The sequence below is a fragment of the Schistocerca gregaria genome, chromosome 9 (genome assembly GCF_023897955.1).
Source record: "Schistocerca gregaria isolate iqSchGreg1 chromosome 9, iqSchGreg1.2, whole genome shotgun sequence".
NCBI lineage: Eukaryota > Metazoa > Arthropoda > Insecta > Orthoptera > Acrididae > Schistocerca > Schistocerca gregaria.
In genome coordinates, this window is record NC_064928.1 from 99,647,839 (window position 1) to 99,665,560 (window position 17,722).

The 17,722-nt window shown below is 41.6% G+C and overlaps 1 protein-coding gene across 4 annotated transcripts in view; it reads left to right on the plus strand.

Moving 5' to 3' along the window:
• Positions 1–17,722, plus strand: part of LOC126292247 (uncharacterized) — a 131,012-nt gene that overhangs the window by 25,419 nt on the left and 87,871 nt on the right. For all 4 annotated transcript variants that reach the window (XM_049986145.1, XM_049986144.1, XM_049986142.1 and 1 more), the window contains exon 3: positions 9,039–9,131. In XM_049986145.1, coding sequence (XP_049842102.1) covers positions 9,084–9,131 — 48 coding nt within the window. In that variant the 5' untranslated portion in view covers positions 9,039–9,083. The remainder of the gene's footprint in view (positions 1–9,038; positions 9,132–17,722) is intronic.

The following is a 17,722-nucleotide window of genomic DNA, read 5'->3' on the forward strand; positions in this document are numbered from 1 at the left end:
AAGGTACGACGAGAGGTAGTTGGACCTCTGGCGGAGAATGTAATTCCAGAAAGATAAGGCACACAAGATCTGGTTTTGAACAGGCTTGGGGGGAGGGAGGGAGGGGGGGTTAATTACAGTCTGTAAAGGCCACTGTGATACCCTCAGTGTATTTTGAGAGGGGGCGTTTGTCACTGCAGATGCAATGGCCACAGGTGGCTAGGCAGTATGGAAGGGACTTCTTGGCATGGAATTGGTGGCAGCTGTTGAAGTGGATGTATTTCTGGTGTTTGATATGGACAGAGGTACTTATGCCATCTTTGAGGTGGAGGTCAGTATCAAGGAAGGTGGCTTCTTGGGTTGCATAGGTCCAGGTGAAGCAAATGTGGGAGTAGGTGTTGAGGTTCTCGAGGAATGTGGATAGGGTGCCCTCACTCTTGATCCAGATCACTGAGGTGCCATCAGTGAATATGAACCAGGTGAGGGATTTAGGATTCTGGGTGTTGTGAAGGATTCCTCTAGATGGCCATTGAATTGGTTTGCATAGGATGGTGTCATGCAGATGCCCATAGCCGTACCCTGGATTTGTTTGTTGGTAATGGCTTCAAAGGAGAAGTAATTATGGGCGAGGATATAGTTGGTCATGGCTACAAGGAAGGAGGATGTTGGTGGGGAATCTGTTGGACATTAGGAAAGATAGTGTTTAATAGTGCTAAGGCCATGGGTATTAGAGATGTTAGTGTAAAGGGAGGTGGCACCAGTAGTGGCAACGAGAGCGCTCTGTGATAAAGGAACAGGAACTGTGGAGAGTCAGTGGAACAGGTAGGTTGCAGGTAATAGGCTGAAGGTTTTGGTTTGTGAGAGCAAAGATTCTTTCATTGGAGGCACAGTAACTGGCAACAATGGGGCGTCCTGGGTGGTTGGGTTTACGGACTTCTGGAAAAATGTATAAAGTAGGAGTGTGGGAAGTGGTAGGGGTAGGGAGAGAAATGGAGTCTCAGGAGAGGTTCTGGGATGGGCCTAAAGATTTGAGAAGAAACTGAATATCCTGCTGGGTATCTAGAACAGGGTCACTGTGGCAGCGTTTGTTGGCGGATGAATCTGCCAGGTAATTCTTGCACTTCAAGTCAACAGTGGTGGAGCCTTTGTCAGCAGGTAGGATTATAAGATTGGGATCAGTTTGTAGGTGGTGGATTCCAGTTCTTTTTGCAGATGTAAGGTTAGTTTGCATGTTGAAGGATTCGGGTATGATGGTGAGGAAACATTCAAGGTTAAGAAATTCTGGGAAGTTACAGGGGAGATTTGGGGGCAGTGGGGGTGTATCACAGTTGGATGGAGGCAGGGTTCAACAGTGCTCTTTGGTTGAGTCTGATTGGTAGCTTTGGTGATGAAAAAGTGTAGGGACCAGAAGAAGGAGAGAAGGTCCTTAACAAGTCCTGTCCGATTGAATCTGGGAGTGGGGCAAAAGGTGAGGTCTTTTGAAGGGACTGGTATTTCTATGGGGCTAAGGCTTTTGGAGGAAAGGTTCATGACTACGTTTCGTGTCTGTCTGGTTCTGGATTCTAAGTGGTGGTGGAAGGGAGTTTTGGAGAGTAGAGTAAATATAGTAGGTCTGTGAGGTGGGATTTTTCAGCTATGAGGGGATGTGGGGGAGGTTTGGAGGTTGTTCTAGAGGTGGTGGACAGTGGTAGTCCAAGGTGGGAGAAGGAAGTGAGCACGGCGGAGAGGTTTTTGAGGTGACATTGTGCATATTGGTCTAGTTCCTGGAGGCTAAGAGTTTCAATGTGTGCTATGGGATCCAGGAATTTGGGATTGCATGGTAAGAGAATTTTGCAGGTGGAGAGAAGGTATTGCAAGGAGGTTTGGGCTTGATTGATATGGTTTTGGTGAGGGATAAGGATTGGCAGAATCTGGACACTTGGAGGTCATTGTGGAAGGCAGGGTAGCAGCCAGAGATTGGTAATTTGATGGTAAGGCCATTTGAGGGTATTCCATGAGACAAGCAACAACGCAGGAACGGTATGTGGGACTGGGTTCTGGCTAAGGATAAGGAAACTTTTGTGTATTGATGCAGGTGGAAGGAGCAAGGATCCTTGGTGGTGGAAATAATGCAAAAAATATGTAAACAACATAGAATTATGTGTGCAAAAATTCGCAGAAAACACCCAAATGTGTGAGAAAAATCACAAAATGGATGCAGCAGAAGAAATAAGGGGAAACTAGATGCAATCTGAGGGAATGCGTCGATAGTGAAAGCCGAAAACCAACTGACATTGGAGTGAAGCCACAAAGAGATCAAAGAAAAATTATAAATAAAAAGATTTTTACTGTTGGTTGCAGGTCTGTGGGTGGATAAGTGTGAAGAAGGGGGGCAGCAGAGGTGACTGGATTAGGCGAAATTAGTAGGTGTGAACTGGAATAGAGAGGAGGAGGGGTTGGTAGGATGAGATGCAAGATCATGTGGCACAGGAGAGATGCGCGAAAATACGGGAGAGTGACACAGGTAGAGTGATCGATTTGAAGGTATAGGATTAATGATATCGGTAGGAGTAATGTGGGACATAAGATGCTACATCAACAATCTGTGTGGTCTTGTAGCTGTCTGTTGAGCATGGTTGATACAGTGTGGCTCGTAAGTAGAGCGCACAATGTGGTTTGTGAGGCAGCAAGAGAAACACGGGAAAGAAGAGTAAGAAGGAAGGACATTGAATATAGAAATTCATTGAAAAATAGTAACAAAGGAAAACAGCTGTGGGTTAGAATGGAAGAAAAGCTGTCAGGCAAAATAAAACAATGGAAAATCCATGATGTAATGTAACAATATTATGACGAGGATAGTTGCTACTCACCATGTCGCAGAGTCACCGATAGGGTGGAGGGGGGGGGGGGGGGGGGGGGAGGAAATCTGTCACACAATAATCTTTTGCCCAACAAGGCCTTTGTTACAAAACACACACAAACACATGAGGTGGAGAGAGGTTAGGGTAGCTAGGTGCAATTTGGAGGTTAGATGGAGGGTGAGGGTGGAGTGGAGAGAAGCGGAAAAGGAGAGAAGTAAAAAGACTTTGCGTGATGGCGGAAGAGAGGGCTGTGTAGTGCTGGAATGGGAACAGGGGAGGAGCTAGATGGGTAAGGACAGCGACTAACAAAGGTTGAGGTCAGGAGGGTTACTTGAACAAAGGAATTATTGCAGAGACAGTTCCCATGCGCACAATTCAGAAAAGTTGTTGGTGGGAAGGATCCAGATGGCACAGGCTGTGAAGCAGTCATTGAAATGAAGAATGTTGTGTTGGGTGGCCTGCTCAGCAACAGTGTGGTCTAGTTGTGTTTTTGGCCACAGTTTGTGTAGATCAGATGACTGGTTCCACAAATACCCCTACCTTTAATGGGATATGTGATGTTTGTGACCGTACTAGAGTAGGTGGTGGTGGGAGGATATATTGGACAAGTCTTGCATCTAGGTCTATTGCAGGGATATGAGCCATGAGGCAGGGAGCTGGGAGCAGGGGTTGTGTAGGAATGGATGAGCATAATGTGTAGGTTTGGTGGGCGGTGGAATACCACCTTGGGGGTGGGAGGGTTGGAAGGATGGTGGGAAGGACATCTCTCATTTCTGGGCACAACGAGAGGTAGTAGAAACCCTGGCGGAGAATGTAATTCAGTTGCTCCAGTCTTGACTTTGTCTGGCTTATGTGTCACCATTGTCTCACAACACTGTCTTTCATTCTGTCTATGAAATGTACAAATTTAGTTACAAGCATCTGCATATTTCTTCTTCTCCATCTTACCACCTTTACCCCCCCCCCCCCCCCCACTTAGGAGACAAATCATTTCAGAGTCAGCAGAATTTGCAATAGCAGTAGCCATCCCAAACATGATATGTAACGACAGAGCTATGGGCCAACAGTAGCTACATAATAGCTACTCACCCAACCACACATATTGAGATGCAGTTGATGTGACTACACAGGGTGTCTCACCTAACTCTGCCACCTCAGATATCATTGAACAACAGTGTTGTTGTTGTTGTTGTGGTGGTGATGGTGGTGGTCGTCAGTCCTGAGACTGGTTTAATGCAGCTCTCCATGCTACTGTATCCTGTGCAGGCTTCTTCATCTCCCAGTACCTACTGCAACCTACATCCTTCTGAATCTGCTTGGTGTATTCATCTCTTGGCCTCCCTCTACGATTTTTACCCTCTATGTTGCCCTCCAATACTAAATTGGTGATCCCTTGATGCCTCAGAACATGTCCTACCAACCGATCCCTTCTTCTAGTCAAGTTGTACCACAAACTTCTCTTCTCCCCAATCCTATTCAAAAAGTTTCCACCAGCATGAACGTACTGCAGGGCCTTAGGAAACCAAATACTATGCGAAATTTTAAGACATAAACAAATACTATTTTCAACACAATTTTTTGTATTTATTTCGTATGCAATCAGTAACATGAAAAATCACAAAAATAATGACGTTGGTTGCATTGTGATATGTCAGTTACATTCCAAGAAATTGCAAAACGAAGTTGATATCTTGAAGTGCACAGCTAGTGCACATCCTGAGACGCAAGTGTGCACCTCACGCTATCTGTGTCAGGGGCTCACACAATGGGAAGGTATGCACAATCCACAAAATTAAACAAGTAACATGTCCAATGCAAAGTTACATTTTTCAAATTGTAAATGTATGTTTATTCTAGTGAAATGACAACTAGAGCTACAATTAGATATAACACACTTGAATTCACTTTGCTAATCACATTAACTAGTACCCTGTTGCCCACAGAAATTGTATTGTTGTGCATTACATCCAGCATAGAAAATAGACCCACATCTTGACCAATGAAACTGTGTCACGTCAACAGATGTTCGAAGTGCACTCTATTTGCATCAATACATATGTGCAGACGGGTAACGAGAGAGAGTTGCACAGATTGTAGAGTTTCTACAGATATTGTTGCACACATCGCAGTAATACGATGTTGCATATCCTCTGCTGTCATTGGGGGCTCTTGATACACTGTCTCTCACTGCGCCCCAGAGAAAGAAGTCGAATGGCGTCGAGTCTGGGGACCATGCCAGCCTTCGCACAGTACCTCCTCGCCCCATCCACCTATTTGGAAATGTCGCATCTAGAACTTCTCTGGCAACTTTTGCATTGTGTGCAGGACAATGTTGGAACCACATTGATAGATGAGTCCTAGATCGTCCACGAGGACTGCTAGTGTGAGTTGAAAAAATGATGCATATCGCTGTCTATTCAATGTTCGATGGTAAAAATAGGGACCTACAATATAGTTAGCAATGATACCACACCAAACAGTGGCACTCCACTTTCGTCGATGAGCAACTTGGTGAATCCAGTGGGGATTTTGCATGGACCAATAGTGCGTGTCATGTGGATTCACATTACTATAATTTGTAAATGAAGCTTTGTCCGTAAATAACGTATTGCTTAGGAATACTAGATTATCTTGTAACTGCTGAAGTGCAAAATGACAGAATTCAGTGCGGGATTCAAAGTCTTTCCCATACAGTTCTTGGTGCAGTGAGATATGGAACGGATGAAACTGATGCCAATGCAAAATTTTGCACACACTCCTGTACCTTATTCTTACACCTCGTGCAATTTCTCACACACCCACCTGAGGATTGTGTGCTACAGCAGTCAGAACAGCAATTTCGTTGCCATTGCCAGTTGCTGGCGTTGAACGTTGACGTTTTGTGGGAGCTCAGCTTCCCGTTTCCGTGAGTGTCTTGCAGATGTTGCCAGTCATTCGACATGATGGACACTGCTGATCTGAGTAGCATTCAGTATACAGTGTCACAGCTGTGGTTTCATTTCTGTGATATTTGCCATTAATTAAAATAATATCAAGTTTTTCTTCATTACTGAAGGCCGGCATATCGAATAGATGATGGCAAATATTACAAGCCGCAAGAAAACAGGTTTTAATGTGGCAACATATGTGAATTACATTACAGTATGAGAGCAGTTCAGCAGACCAGATTAGGAGACACTTGTACACTGAAGGTAGAGTGTGCTGTGGTGTTATTGGTTTATTTACGGCAGGATACAGGTGCCAGTGCAGGCAACCCTTGCTTTGAGCACAGTACTACATGTGATGCATTACATCAGGAACTGTGACACCATTGCTATCCTTTACAAGCCACATATTTCGGAACTTATGATATTTAGAAACATGAAACCAAGTGTGCTCCCACTAATTGTACTTCTTATTGTCATTTTGCAACAATAAACATTATGCGCAGGACATCCATCATTCTGATAACGCATTATTTGACACATTATGGACCGGTTCAAGTAAGGTACAGCTCAAGAAGGGGCTAAACTATCCCCCTTTAGGAGTGCCATCAATGAAATATGGGCCATTGATGTGTTCTCATACAGTACCATGCCATACATTAATGCCCCACTGGCGTAGTATGTCAATTGCGTCATGATAACCGGCAGTGTGAGGTGAATGCTTGAGGCTCAGGATGTTTGCTAGTTCTGTACTTCATTTATTTCTAGCATCAACTTCACTTCGCAATTTCTCGAAATGCAATTGACATATTGAGATGCAACCAATGCCATTATTTTTGTGATTTTTCATGCTATTGATTGCATATGAAATAATGGGTGGTGTCTAATTAAAAATACAGAAGTTTGTGTATTGTTTATTTATGTTTTAAAATTTCACATAGTATTTGGTTTCCTAAGGTCCTGCCATATGTTCACGCTGGTGAAAACCATTTTTGAATGTCTATTGTTGTTCCAGAGATATTTGAGGTGGCAGAGTTAGGTGAGGCACCATGCATATATTCTTTCATGTGCCTCATGCAAACAGAATCTATTTTCTCAATTTTCCTTATAATGTGGGCCAAATTCCAAGATAGTTCCATCTTCTAGTCAGCTTTACAGACTGGCCCTCTTCAATCTTCTTCATAGTTGGAGGATTTTAAGATCATTATGAGACCTCAATTTCTTAGTGAGAAGACACAATTCTCAAAAAATAACTGAAAAAAATCATCTATCAAGATATGAAAATTTCCAGTTGCTGTTAAGTATAAAACACTTGAGCTCATACCACTCACCAGTAGCTGAATGGGTAACATAAAAATCTGGTAATTTTAAAATTGTTGGTTGAAGTCTCATTGTTTGCAACTCTTTGTTTGTACTTTTATATGAATTCCACATTTATTGTGAAAAAATGAAAAAAATATTATATGTCAATAATACTGTTCAGTCTCTAGAATTAAAAACACATTTCATTTCTATTTGATGTTTCACATTTTCGTACAGAATTATAATTATTTGCATACTTGTATTTTCATCTCATAGTAACTAACTGGAGGTGGACAGCAGTTGCACACTCTTCTCTCCAAAGTAGACCAGAAAGGCTGAATAGTATTGAGATTTGGCACCTGTAAAGGCCAGGGCAGACACGACAGTTTATCCTCATGCACACAAAACCAATCCTACATGATGCGATCTGTGTGAACAGGGGCCTTGTTATTTCGGTTCACAGCATCACCATTGGAGAACAAATATTTTTCATTGGGATGGATCTGATCAGCCAAAATGACATAATACTTGACAGTAATGTGACCTTGCATAGTAACTATGGTGCCTGTGGAATACTACATTATGGTTGCCCACATTATCAGCAAACCCCTGCCATGTTTCACTCTTAGAATGTAAACACAGACATAATTTGGGAATGGTGTGAAACAAGACTCGTCTGATCAAATGACTTTCTTCCATTGCTTTGTAGTCCAGGTTTTGTGGCTTCGGCACCTTGTTTTCCTGTTATGGGAATTTGCATTACTTGTGGTTCTGGGATTCTAGCCTCCAGTTCCCTGCTTACAGAGCTCCCTTTGTGTTGTTTTGACGCTGATAGGGTTTATGGCTGTGACATTCACTTCTATCATTACTTTTGTAGCTTTTGTCATGTTATTTTTTGTCAGAATCCTCTTCTGTGATAGTTTGTTGTATCACACACTTTCATTCATGTTGTGTCTTAGCAGACAATGTTTTTCTGCTTTTCCTGTATGCTGTATAAATCTTCGATTGGTGCTTCATTCCACATTCGAATTCACACGGCTTCAAATAATGCACTCAGAACTACACAGAACACTGTACTGACCTCAACTGACATGTGCAATGTTTTGAGAACACTGCACAGGTGCTGCTCATGGTGAAATACAACAGTGTAGCCTACACACTCGTCTAGCATCTGCATTTGCATTCAGGGGTGGATTCTTCATGCTGTTTCCATATTATTGGCCACCTCGTGTGCATTGCCACAGCTGAGATTAGAACGATGAGCTTTATGATTACTAGCCTGCTACGTTAACAGTAGGGAAAGATAGATTGTTACTTACCGTAAAGATACCATGCTAAGTTGCAGACAGGCACAATTAAGAGACACTTACACATAAGCGTTTGGCCAGAGCCTTTATCAAAAAAAGAAACACACAAAATTCATTCACACAAGCAAGCAAATCTCACACACACATGACCACCAACTAAAACAACATTGTGGTCCAAGCTGCGAGAGTTGACAGTCATGTGTGCATGAGATGTGTTGCTTGTGTGAATGAAAGTAGTGTGTTTATTTTTTCTGATGAAGGCTGTGGCAGAAAGCGTATATGTAAATTTCTTTTAATTTGTCTGCAACTAAGCATGTTATCTTTACAGTACGTAGTGATCTATCTTTTCCTACATTATTGATTTTCCTACCTGGAGACCCCATAGTTTGTTATGTTACACACTCAGTTACCATTGATTATGTTAATAAGCTAATATTTGGCACTTAACAGCAGTCAGAAATCACCTGAGCCCCAAACGAGACAAGTATAAAAAAATTGAAGGTGAGGAAGTCCATGAAGTCGCCTTCTAACATTGTGCAGTCTTCTGTGGTGTAGGACACTTTAAATGTTAAGAAAATAAAACTCTATATTATGTGCTTGAAAATCTGATGTGTGGCTTGTAAAAAGAGAGAACCTCCTATATATTACATACTGCTTCAGTTAATTGTTATTGGTTTATGTTTCAGGAAATAAGAGCAAAATCTCCAGTTGAGTATAGCAGCAAGGCACATATGGAGGAAGAAGAAGTTGTCCTGGGACTGATTCCTGCAGCAGATTGGGTGTGTGGTGGAACTCCTCATTCTCGCTCATCGGCTTGTTAACACTTCTTGATGCGTGCAAACTAATGTGGAGAAGGTTTTGTGCAGTCCTAATTCTGGTGCAAGCTTTATTAAACAGCGCATCAGTGTGAGAATAATCGAGGAGCATTTTTTCAAAACTTGATAAACACAAAATAGTAAACTTCTTAGGAAACATATTTTTTTAAATATCGTACCAAAGTACTAATTAAATAAACAAGATAATTTAACATTTACACAGCTCCAGTAGGCATGTTTCCAGTTGTATGTTTTACTTTTCTAAAATTTTCATTCATCATTTCAGAACTGAGGGGAACCTGCCAGGTTAGCCAAGAGCGCTAATGCGCTGCTTCCTGGACTCCAGTAGGCACGCCGGCCCCGGATCGAATCCGCCCGGTGGATTAATGACGAGGGCCGGTATGCTGGCCTGGCTGGATGTGGTTTTTAGCTGGTTTTCCACATCCCCCTCGGTGAATACCAGGATGGTCCCCATGTCCCGCATCCTTTCTCTCACCAAAGCCATGCTTGGTTTACGTTTGATGTTGTTTGCAGCAGTGGTATTTATGAAATGCACAATTTTAGCAAACGTGGGAATAATGTCCTTGTCTCTGCAACTTAATAAGAATATCAACGAGCTCAGCAGCCTCGCAAACGTAAAGCAAGCATGGCTTTGGTGAGAGAAAGGATTCGTTTTACTCGGCGTGAATTAGATTCTGTATCAAAGGACATGTTCCACATACATTTGGAATTGGCAGCAAGACTATCTTCTCTGTCGTGGGACTGGGTGGATGGTGTGACATGGGCTAAAGCAAACTGGAGCCATGATAAAGCTGTGACGAGGCAAACTGCCAAGATTGAGAGACTTTCTAAACAGATGCAGCAGGAAGATCCAACTCGACGATCTGTTGTTAATTTTACAGAGAAAACTTTAGATGACGCGAATGTGTCTGTGCTAGCAAAAGGACTGAATTTTGCTCCTACACCTGTTGCACCGCCGCTAGTGGATTTCATCAGTGCCATCGAAGAAGCTGTTCGCCGTCTTGATACAGATGAAGCGGAGGACGTTCGTCAAGAGTCTTTCCGTGTATTGACCAGGGGTGCACCAATGAAGAATAACATCTCGCCCATGGAGAGGATAGCCCTCCGTAACTTACGAGCAGATGTGGATACAGTAGTCTTAAAATCTGACAAAGGAAACGCTACTGTCCTCATACCAAGGGATGAATATATTAATAAGATCAATGTTTTATTATGTGATTCAACGTATCGCAATATCGATAAGGCTCCCATGAGCCGAGTAGTGCGAAAAACAGCAGAACTTTTATCAAATAGTTCTCTACCGAAGGAGGTCATCAAGAGACTGAAACCAAACAGTTCAGTTCCACCTAGGCTATATGGACTGCCCAAGATCCACAAGGAAAATGTGCCATTACGTTCAATTTTGAGTAACATTGGAGCAGCCACCTACGACCTAGCAAAGTTCTTGGCATCTTTGCTCAAACCAATGATAGGCAAGTGTGCACATCACATAAAGAATTCTGGTGATTTTATCAATCGACTTCAGTCACTTCAACTGCAAAGTAGTGATTTATTGGTCAGTTTTGATGTGGTTTCACTGTTCACAAAGGTGCCTCTGGTGGACTCCCTACACCTAATTGGCAATATGTTTGGTGCAGACATTACAGCGTTGTTTGAGCACACTCTCTTCTCTACATATTTTATATTTAATAACGAAATTTACGAACAATCTGATGGTGTCACCATGGGGAGTCCTTTGTCTCCCCTGGTAGCCAATCTTTTTATGGAGGATTTTGAGGAGAGAGCACTCGATTCTGCCACTTTTAAACCGACAGTATTTTGGCGGTACGTTGACGACACTTTTATAGTGTGGCCTCATGGTCTGGACTGTCTCCAAGAATTTTTACGTCACATGAACTCCATACATGAAAACATACATGACAACATAAAGTTTACCATGGAGACAGAGAGAGATGGTTGATACATGAAAACATAAAGTTTACCATGGAGACAGAGAGAAATGGTTGTCTGCCATTTTTAGAAGTTTTGGTGCGACGGAAGAGTGACGGCACACTTGGTCACTTGGTGTACAGAAAGCCCACTCATACAGACCTGTATCTACGAGCTACTAGTTGCCAGCATCCAGCACAAACAATGGGCGTTCTCAAAACCTTGGTCCACCGTACCCATGCTATCTCTGACGCCGACAGTCTTCAAGCGGAACTGGAACACCTGCAAAAAGTATTTTTGAAGAATGGCTTTTCACCTAGGCAAGTGAACAGAGTGATGAAGACCTACAAACGATGGAACAAGGACGAGGAAGAGGCTTTCAGGTCGACTGTTTATCTTCCATTTATTGGGAATATTTCTTCACAGATAGGCAGAATATTGAGAAAGTATCAAGTGAGAGTCATCTTTCGCCCTCCTTCCAAAATTTCATCACTGGTGGGATCCGTTAAAGATGATCTGGGCCTGCATAAACCAGGTGTTTACAAAATTCTGTGTGAATGCGGCAAATCGTATATAGGGCAAACAACACGAACTGTGCACCAACGACATACTCGCCTTCTCCAACCCACCAAGTCCGCATTCGTCGAACATTGTATTTCCACAGACCATTCCATGAATTACAAAGACACAAAAATTTTGGCCCATACATCAAACTTTTGGAGCTCGATTATCAATGAATCTGTGGAAATAAGATTGTCTGACAATGAGACTCTCATCAATCGAGATAGCGGTTATCAGTTGAACTCTGCTTGGAATCCTGTTATAGAGAAACTTCGTAGTGGATGTAGTTATTTGCATAAAGGTGGAAATCGACCTGACACTGATACGCCAGGCTTTCACAACGGAGGGCTGGAGGCACAGCACACGGAGCCGTTATGAACTCGCATACTGAGCAGCGCATGCGCAATGTCACCTCAGAAGGCTATAAATAGCGGAGCTCAGCGCGTACTCGCCAGTACTACTACAGTGGCACTCACCTGAAGATGGGCAGAAGACTCTGCGCCGAAATATTGTGGCAGGAAGTTACTGATATCCGGCAGTTCTCCCGTGTTTTTATGGAGCAAAGTGTCCATGTTTTTTCAGAAGTCGATAAATGCAAAGTTAAAAGTTTTGTTAATGTTGAACATTCAAGTAGATTTTTCCCCCATTTATTTTCTATCTTTAACATTAATTATGAAGAAAGCTATTTTATTGTTCACTCTGCATAGAAATCCAATACTGTACTTCAATATAACACTTTAATCTCATCACAGTATTATGAAAAGAATTATGACCTTACTGACAGTCTTTTTGTTGTGCCTATCTGCAACTCAGCATCTCCGCTATATGATGAGTAGCAACTATGCTTTTCATAATATTGTTACATTCTGTCCTGGATTTGCCATTGTTTGACTTGACTCATACTTTTTCAGAAATGCTTATAAGCAAAAGTGCAACAAGGCAAAAATCCTATTGAATTGCGATACAAAATACTGGCTGTAGTCATTATCCATTCTACCAAACACTCTGTAGGGATTATAGCTGTGATATGTACCATTTCATTAAATTATCTGCTTTCTTCCATGAAGACCATTAGTGTGCACGTCATAACGCATTTTTTAATTTTGACTGGTACAGGAGTTGGAAAACAATGGATCATTTCCTGGCTGGGGCGCCTCACGATTTATGAGAAATTCAATAGAGCAGAGGCTACTTCGTTGCATCCTTTTGGTGCTTCTGTTTCCAACCAAATGTAGAAAGCAATCCCCTCCTTTGTCTGTGCTCGGAAATGAATCAAAATGCACAAATTGTGTAGCCAAACCTGTCTTGAATAGATTACTTCATCTACCTGAGAGGTTTGGTATTAGCTGAATCTGTTGTATATCAAAACATTCTTTAACCACATTTGGATTTTGTGCCTTCATTATTGCCCACAACGTTTTTGCACACAGTTGGTGCAGCCTGTAGTTTTTTATTAAATGATTCTTTTTCACTAGATCTTGTTCATTTTGAGAATGTGTTTGTGCATATCTCTTATGTTGCTTGAAATGTTGCAGCGCATACAGATACTATCTGGCGAACGTTTTTCCTTACGCTGTACTTGACCAAAACAGTATTCTCCCTTTTTGCTTCTTTTTTTGATGCCCCTCCTAGCTGACAAATCTGGGTTGAACTGTGCAATAACCAAGAGTTAATGTTGTTGTGTACATACTAATTTATTTCTATTGTCGGTTCTGGCAGCAAGGGCTTGCCTACAGTTTATGTTGCATTTTTCTTTTTCTTTTTTGCAGAAAACGCTGTCACTTTATTATTGTCAGTCATGTTCTGTATTGTTTTTCTTGCTTCAGGTTTCTCAGAAGCAAAGCACAGTTTGTGTTAATTGAGTTTGCTTTAACTGGCTGAGAGAAAATATCGAGTTTTGAAAAAACTTGTGGATTACAACAGCAAATATTGGCGTTTGACGAAGCCATTTCAGCAAGTCATGCTTAGTATCCAGCTTGATTTGCAACTCCAAAAATCTAAATTTTGGACAGTTTTATCAACTTTTGGAACAAGGCTCCTCAATTATGATAACATGGAGTCTGCCGAACGTCTCAGGCTGTAGTGTGTGACAAATTTAGAGGTTCACATTTTCACCAAAATCCATACCTTCAGTGGGTATTAAACAATACATGCTATATAAATCATAAATATAATGGAAGTCTTCTACCTGGATCTACTGGAAAAACAAAATAAGAAAACAAATGTGTTCTATTTTCAGAAATTCTATTTTTCTTAAAAATTAAAATTCTGAATTATACCATATCTGGATTGATTTAAAAGTTTGTGAGGGGAGTCATTATACTCATTCTGTAGAATTACATCTTGACAAAGTAGGAAAAGATGATTACTACTTACCATAAAGATGACATGTTAAGTTGCAGACAAGCACAATTAAAAGGTACTTACGTAAAACTTTTGACCACAGCCTTCATCAAAAGAGAAATGCACACACACACACACACACACAGGAGAGAGTAGTACTGTCGGGCAGAGTGTGCAGGGACTAGACTGCCCATAGGTACAGCATTGGGATGTTGTGGGGCATGGAGGTGGGGAAAACAGAGCGAAAAAGGAGAGGTGTGGGGAAAGATGGGCTGGTGCATTGGCAGAGGGCAGCACACAAAGAGGGTGGGAGACAAGAATGGGGAGAAGGTGAAGGACACAGAGGGTGGAAACTGTTGGGTGGAGGGTGTGGGAACAATATCTTACAGTAGGTTGAGGCTGGGATAATTATGAGAGCAGAGAATGTGTTGTGAAGATAACTCCCATCTGTGCAGTTCGGAAAGGTTGGTGGTAGAGGGGAGGATCCAGATGGCTCAGGTAGTTAAGCAACCATTGAAATCAAGCATGTTATGTTTAGTTGCACATTTTGCCACAGAGTGTTCTACTTTTCTCCTGGCCACTGACTAGTGGCGACCATTGATCCTGGTGTACAGCTGGTGTACCCCTACAAAAAGCTGTGCAATGACTACAGCAGGCTTGGTATATGACATTCCTGCTTTTACAGGTGGCATGGCCCTTGATGGGGTAGGGAAGCCTGTGATGGGACTGGAATAGGAAGCGCTTTGCTGATGGATTGGGCAGGTCTTGCACCTGGGTCTTCCTCAGGGATATTATCCTTGTGGCAAGGGTTTGGAATGGACTAGGATGTTGTGAAAGTTGAATAGGTGATTGACACCACTTCAGGAGGAGTGGGAAGGATTGAATGTAGGATGTCCCTCATTTCAGGGTATGATGGTAGGTGAAGGATACGGTTTAGTTGTTTCAGTCTGGGGTGGTACTGGGTGACGAAGAGGGCACTCCTTTGTGGCTGGTTCCTGGGGGTGTGGAAAATGGCACAGGGTTTCTATTTGTAGACTAGGTCTGGGTGATAGTGCCTGTTTGTGAAGATCTTGGTGAGACCCTCAGCATACTGGGCAAGGGAATCCTTGTCACTGCAGTTACGCTATCCCCAGGTGGCTAGGCTCTGTGGAAGGCATTTATTGATGTGAAGGGGATGAGAGCTGCCAAACTGCAGGTAATAATATTTGTAGTTGATAGGTTTAATGTGGACAGAGGTGTTGATGGAGCCATCAAAGAGGAGGTGGTCAACGTCTAGGGTGGTCGTGTGCTAGGTTGATGAGTACCAGGTCAAGCGGATGGGAGAGAAGGTGGCACCTACAGGGTACCCTCCTATACCAACCCATTAATGGGCCATCTAGAGGAGACATTACTAGCGTTCCAAAATGCCAAACCCCTAGTCTGGTTCAGATTCATTGGTGACATCTTCATGATCTAGATTCAGGGCCATGATACCCTATCTTCATTCCTTCACAACCTCAACACCTTCTCTCCCAGCCACTTCCCCTGATCCACCAAAACTCAGCATATCACCTTCCTGAATGTTGACCTCCTCCTCTCTGATGTTTGTATCCACAACTCTGTCCACATTAAACCAACTAACCACCAACAGTACCTGGATTTTGATAGCAGCCATCCCTTCCACACCAAAAGTCTCTTGACAGTGTAGTTTGTTGGCATTAAGTTAAGCTTAAGCTTCAATTGACAATACAAGGCTGGTATATTAAAGTCATTTTATTACTCTCAATTGTCTTATTGTGATGCCCATGAGGAGACTCTCGTACTACCTACCATATGTGCAAAGGAATTTTTATTTATTTATCAGGTCATCAGATGATAAGATAATCTTGAAATTCACAAAACATCTATGAATATTTTTGAGCAGCCCTACAGCATTTTTAAACTATATTTTGTAATTGCTGTGATAATCTGCCATTGCTCTTTAAGGATTTTCAATCGAATTTAGAGTTGAACAATGTCATCAGGAAGTCAGTTGAAAGTGGAAACGTTGGATGCTCCCTTGGCCAGGGGATTGGCAAATGAGGAAAATCAAGAGACATAGTTTGCGTGTTATGTGCCTACTTTCAGACTGAAAAAAACATAGTGTTGGTCCGCTGCTCTCCATCGACAAGGTAATAGATAGAACTGCTGCAGCTTTGATTGTAAACAAAAACACTGGTGTGAAGACTGGGGAAGGAAATGTTCAAGAAATGAAAGGAAGCTGAAGAAATATCAACATTTAAAACCCCAGAGAAAAGATGTATGGATAAGTGACTTACTAATATCTATTTATGTATGGAGGATGTGATTTGTCATCATGTTTATGAATATTAATTCAGAAAGGAAAATCTGACACTAGGCAAATTATTGGTTACACTTAAGATGTCAGAACTTTTACAAGGTAGTTACACATAGTTATTCACAGTTTTTCATGATGTAGACTTTCACTATGGATATTTCCGTGGCCATAAACTGTTGATGGAGTTGTTGGATATAGCTGCATGGCGATGCCAGATTTTAAGGTAGATCCGTAATGTGAATATTGACAAAGTTGTGGCTTGATGAAAGCTGACTCAGTTGTGGCTACTTTGTCAAGCATGCACAGACAGACGACATAATTAAAGGAACACTGGCAATGCCTTCCGGCAAATTGGATAGATTTATTCTTCTTCCTGCAGGCATCTGGAAAGGTTTTCTCCCAACCAATCCCCTGCTTTTTAAATCAAAGAGTGCAGGAGAGTGTGTGAAGATACAAACCACCTTAAATTGATGAATTTGTTTGCAGAATCACTCATACAAAATCCGGGAAAACCATCAATAATTGTAGATAATGTTCCTTATCATTCAGCTGTTGTTGACGAGGCACTTACTGTGGCAAAGCAGTAGGAGGAAATGAATGTCTGACGTCAGTATCATAACATCGATGTAAGTGATAACTTTCAAAAGGTGGAGCTTATAGAAAAAAATCTCTCTCCATAAACCACAATTGTCCATGTACAAAATTGATGAACTGGTAAAAACATATGGGTGCACAATCATTAGACTACTACCTTACCACTGCCATTTCAACCCAATAGAGTTAATATGGGCCCAAAGCAAACGTTAAATTGCCAGGAATAATAATAAATTTACCCTCTGCTGTTGAAGCACTCACAAAAGAAGCTGTTAGGAACAACACCACTGAATACTGGAAAAAAAAGCTGGCAATCATATGCAGAGCATTATGAAAAGAGCTGACAGAATGAAGCTGTTTTGAAAAATTCAGTGGAGGAGATGATTATTTCATTAAATAACAACAGTAACAGTGATAGTGATATTTCAGGTATCCATCATAGGGACAAGGGATGTCTGGAATTTTTCCATTATCGCTAGAGAAATGGAGCACTGTTAGATTCAGCTGCATTTTTGCAGTACACAATTTACAGTTGTAGTTAGCTATGTAACAAAATTATATTGTTGTAAGTTTTTAAATTGTAATAAGAAGATTTATTTGCAACTAATTACAAATGAAGTTCATCTTGGGAATTCAGTCTTTATCACACAAAATAAATAGTACTGTTTACAGTGTGATTGCTGCAGTACTGAGGCACTGTTTTTATTTCTTTTTTTTCCTTTATGTTTTTCTTTTTAATCACTTTTGTTCCTTCTCAGAATATGAGTTGACATATGTAAGATTAGTTTTC